The 4636-nt window shown below is 48.8% G+C and overlaps 1 protein-coding gene across 1 annotated transcript in view; it reads left to right on the top strand.

Moving 5' to 3' along the window:
• The first annotated feature begins 3804 nt into the window (after positions 1-3804).
• dnah10 (dynein axonemal heavy chain 10) overlaps positions 3805-4636 on the top strand; it is a 123036-nt gene continuing 122204 nt past the window's right edge. The window contains exon 1 of the mRNA XM_055655466.1: positions 3805-4119. Within this exon, the coding sequence (XP_055511441.1) occupies positions 3867-4119 (253 nt within the window). The 5' untranslated portion in view covers positions 3805-3866. The remainder of the gene's footprint in view (positions 4120-4636) is intronic.

The following is a 4636-nucleotide window of genomic DNA, read 5'->3' as shown; positions in this document are numbered from 1 at the left end:
TATCTGAGTTTGTACTTGTGACTGTGAGTACCAAGTAGAGAATGTGTTTCCCATTGATGCAGCCTGCTCGTCCCTCTCTACCACGCAGCTGGCACTAACCTTGCGTATCCAGTCTCAGCGATGGAACCAGGATCGTGGTCCGTGGGGCACTGGAGGTGATGGAGGCAGGGGGTAGGACACATGGGCAGCTGAGGGTCCAGGCAAGCTGGCATTCGGAGCACATCTTATTCCCACTTTTCACACAGTTCGATGCACTAACATCCTTCAGGGCTGACATTCAACAGGTACTGCCTGCCCTTTTGTGAGGAGTTAAAGAATTGTGGTGTTAAATAAATGTTTCAGGTGAAAGAGCTTTTGCCAGAACTGGGAAAGAGAAAAACGTGTAGGAAGGAAGTGCAGATGCTGGTTTAAACCGTAGACACAAAAAGCTGGAGTAACTCAGAGGGACAGGCAGCATATCTGGAGAGAAGGAATGGGTGACGTTTCAGGTCGAGACCCTTCTTCAGATGAAATCTGAATCTCCAGTCTGAAGAAGGGTCTCGACCTGAAACATCATCCAATCTTTCTCTCCAGAGATGCTGCCCGTCCCATTGAGTTACTCCAGTTTAAAGAGTGAAAGGAAGTTAGTTTTCTGATTGAGAAGGTTGAGTGAGGGATGGGAATGTCTGTAAGGAGAGCCCACAAGGCAGTGAGAAATACATGGTGTGTGGCTAGCAGTGAGTGAGGATTCCATTCACACATACAATAGACAGACATGTCCAGTCCCTTACTGACAAGGATGGAGAATGGAGTCCTGATCTGCCACGTGCCAAGACAGACCACGAGGTGCTGTTCCTCAAGCTTGTGTTGGACCTCGATCTAACAGGCTGAGTGGGGTGTCGAAGAGTTAAAGTGGCCGCAACTGTAAGGTCAGCTTTGCCTCTGCTGCCTGAACCGGGGTACTCTGCAAAGCAATCGCTGGAATGTGTTCACTTTCTCCAGCGTCGAGGAGAAAGCAAATGCACATCTACTGCTGGCTCGGCAATACCCCTGTGTTCAGTCTGCAGGAGGGAGCCTGCGATTCCTGCTGCCATAACTTTCCATCCCCACCCCATCTCCCAGCAATGGACTGCACTAAGTAATGAGGCCAACACGATACTGAGAATGGGCTGCATCCTCCGTCTGGGGATGTGGCAGCCTTGTAGACTCAGCTTCCAGCTCTCCCTCTTCAGGCAACTTCCTGTCTGTGTGAGAACTTGGTGTCTGTCTATTATCTGTCTGTAAACTGGATCAGTTTATCTCTCCCTCAGTATAGCCCAGTTTACTGATCTTCACAAAGACACATAATCTGCCAGTTAGTCTCACCCCATCAACATCCTCTTTGTTCTCCACACCCCTTCCCTGAAGCCTAATTTATTTTCTCTTTCCCAATACTGAGGAAGGGCCTCAGACCTGAAATGTTAACTCTGCTTCTCTTTGCACAGATACGGTCGAACCCATTGGGTTTTTCCAGCATTTTATGTTTTCTCCAGCACCTGTAGATTTTTTTTTCATGGATCTGCATGTTTTGTAGATTCTCCAGTTTGCTTCGTGTCGACCTGGGGTTTGCTGTAAATGATTCCCCTTCTCTCCAGTGCCAGGCACAAACCAGACCTGGAGTGGTCCTGAGGGGGTCGCCACTGTTAGTAGTGGAGGTAGTTAGTCAAAGGCTGTCTGTCTGCACAATCACCAACCATCACAACCATAGTTACAGCAAAGCGCAGGTAGGATGTGTAGCGAGGATATATTTAAGGTGTTTGAATGTTGTGTGATGTGATTGTCACCTTTTAATTGCTGTGAATCTCATGCCTGGTTTTTAATAAGTGGCCTCATTAGCGCCTGAGCTTTCAGGAGATGCTGCTGCTCGCAATTCAATGTGAACTTATCAAAGGTGACAACGCAACAAACTCGAACAAAGATTTCTCTCGTGTTTAGCAGAAACTGTTTTTAAACAAAGTCTACTTTGAAGCTACTAATCAGCTGCTTTCCCGTTAATGTTGCAGGTCTGTAGTTGCACAGCTTTCAGTGTTTGTCAGGTTGAAATGTAGTAAATAATACTGACAGGGGTGTGACTTCCAGCTGTGCTGCAAGCATTTTCATCTCTTCCCATCACATTCCATATTCTGGGGACCAGATTCAGATTCAGATTCAACTTTAATTGTCATTGTCAGTGTACAGTACAGAGACAATCAGTGTACAGTACAGAGACAACATCTCTTTGTTCTGATATTATTTTATTTGGTGAGTTTTGGTATCCATGGGCAATATTATTCCAAGGAGGAGTGAGAGATGCAAATTACAGCCGTTGCAGCTGATTCTTCACCCATCAACTAAACCACATGTTAAATGTGAGCCTCTCCTTACCTGGTGGCTTTGCCTTGCCTGTCACTTTCTGGGTGAATTTGACAACATTGTTTGACAATTTGAGCTTATTTATACTACACTTTTCTTTAGCTGGGATTAGAGAGCAGCAAAGTTAGTTGTTTAAAAATAGATATTCTGGTAAAATGTGATATAATTACATTTCATTTGATTGTTACTTTTTGCAATGCTTCTAGCAGCTAAATACTTCAGTGCTCGATCTACTTTCTGTAAAGTTATAATGTGCTTGGATTTCACTTTTGATATGTAAAATTGAAGGTGGCCATGTTGATTAGGCAAACAGATTGAACAGATAATTTAATGAGCTGAGTTTATAAAACCCAGATTCAGTTTCGGGTCACATCTGGAATTGCTATCATTTTATAAATGCAGTTTTATGATTTATAAATGTCTCTGGTTTACATGATGCAGACCGCCTGAACTCCTGAAACGAAGTCTGAAAAATTAGGGTTTTTTTAAGGACAAATAGATATTTTTATCATTAATAATTTCAGTACCTTTTAAGGTATATTTCTTTCTTGCTTTTTGCAGCATTTACCTGATCTAACATTCACTGTCTACAGATATACACAAACTGTTCATATTAATGTTGAAATATTTAGTGCAAATGATAATGTTTCTGTTAAACTTTGGCATATCGCCAGAGTGGATTTTTAGTTTCATACTAAAAATAAAAGGTTCTTTGATTCATGACTCCGTTAATTGTGTAATATGTATAATTGATAGACATAGAAAAAAAATAGTTACAGGAATAGGCCATTCGATCCTTCGATGTAAGTGATCATGACAACTAGGATTTGTTGAACCCCGTCGCAGCTCCGTCTTTGCATTTGTGCAGTAATATGCCATCATTCGTGCAGCAGACAGTGCTTTACACAATCTAATTAGACTTACTTATTGCTCTGTTTATCAGTAGCTTCACTGGCTGCTCAGTAAAATCAAAATGAGCATTGCTGAATGGTTAGTGTTAGAGTAACAGGGTCTATGTAGTAGCAACCTGGTTGTAGGATACCAGCCTGAAGCTGCTCTCTCTCTCTCTCTCTCTCTCTCTCTCTGTCTGTCTGTTTCTCTCTAGAAGATTGACACGAAAGTCTGTCTCTCTGTCTGTCTACCTGTCTCACTAAGTCTGTTCTTATGATTTATCCCAATTCAATCAATGATTGTTCATTGCCTCATCATTGAATGTTTTGCATACAACCCTGTAAAATCATGCAGCAGCCCTCACCTCCGCAGCTCACATCAGTTGCCACGTTTCTACCACCCCCACGCCAAATACAAATACAGTACTTTCTGAATAAAAGTATTGGTATAATAAAAAAAGAACGCCCCTCCCCCAACGCAGCGCGTCCCCCGCGCCACGGCAACGCCGTCTCTGTGGCAACGGCTGTCAACACGCGTGTCGTCGCCATGGCGACCGGCCTGTGCGAGCTCCCGCGGCGGCGGTTAAACCGCGGCGCCGGCCGTTAATGCGCGCCCCCGACAGCGCGGCCGCCATGTCGCTGGACGACCCGCGCCTCGAGTGGCTGCAGAACCGCGTGTACGAGGCCTTCGGCCTCCAGGAGACCGACTGCTTCGAGGAGCTGCTCAACCGCGACGACGGCCTCCATGAACTCGTCATCCTCCGCTTCCTCAACGACACCCACGCCGAGGACTGCCCGTCCGCCCTGCTCTTCTTCCGCAGCGACCGCACCGTGGAGGAGGAGCTGGAGCTCGAGGACGGTGAGGGGGGGGGGGCAGTGTGGAGGGGACAGTGTGGGGGGGGGGGGGGGGCAGTGTGGAGGGGACAGTGTGGGGGGTGGGGGGGATAGTGCGGGGGGGGGGGACAGTGGGGGGGGGGCAGTGTGGGGGGGGGGGACAGTGTGGGGGGGGGGGGACAGTGTGGGGGGGGGGGGGACAGTGTGGGGGGGGCAGTGTGGAGGGGGCAGGGGGGGGGCAGTGTGGGGGGGGGGGGGGGGTGGGGGGAGGGGACAGTGTGGGGGGGACAGTGGTGGGGGGGATAGTGCGGGGGGGGGGGCAGTGTGGGGGGGGGGGGGGCAGTGTGGGGGGGACAGTGTGGTGGGGACAGTGGGGGGGGGGGGGCAGTGTGGAGGGGACAGTGTAGTGGGGGGGGGGGGGGGGGGCAGTGTGGGGGGGGAGGGGACAGTGTGGGGGGGGGCAGTGTGGAGGGGACAGTGTGGGGGGGGGCAGTGTGGAGGGGACAGTGTGGGGGGGATAGTGTGGGGGGGGGGGGGCAGTG

The sequence above is a fragment of the Leucoraja erinacea genome, chromosome 25, assembly GCF_028641065.1.
Source record: "Leucoraja erinacea ecotype New England chromosome 25, Leri_hhj_1, whole genome shotgun sequence".
Lineage (NCBI taxonomy): Eukaryota > Metazoa > Chordata > Chondrichthyes > Rajiformes > Rajidae > Leucoraja > Leucoraja erinaceus.
This window is presented reverse-complemented; position numbering and strand designations above follow the sequence as displayed.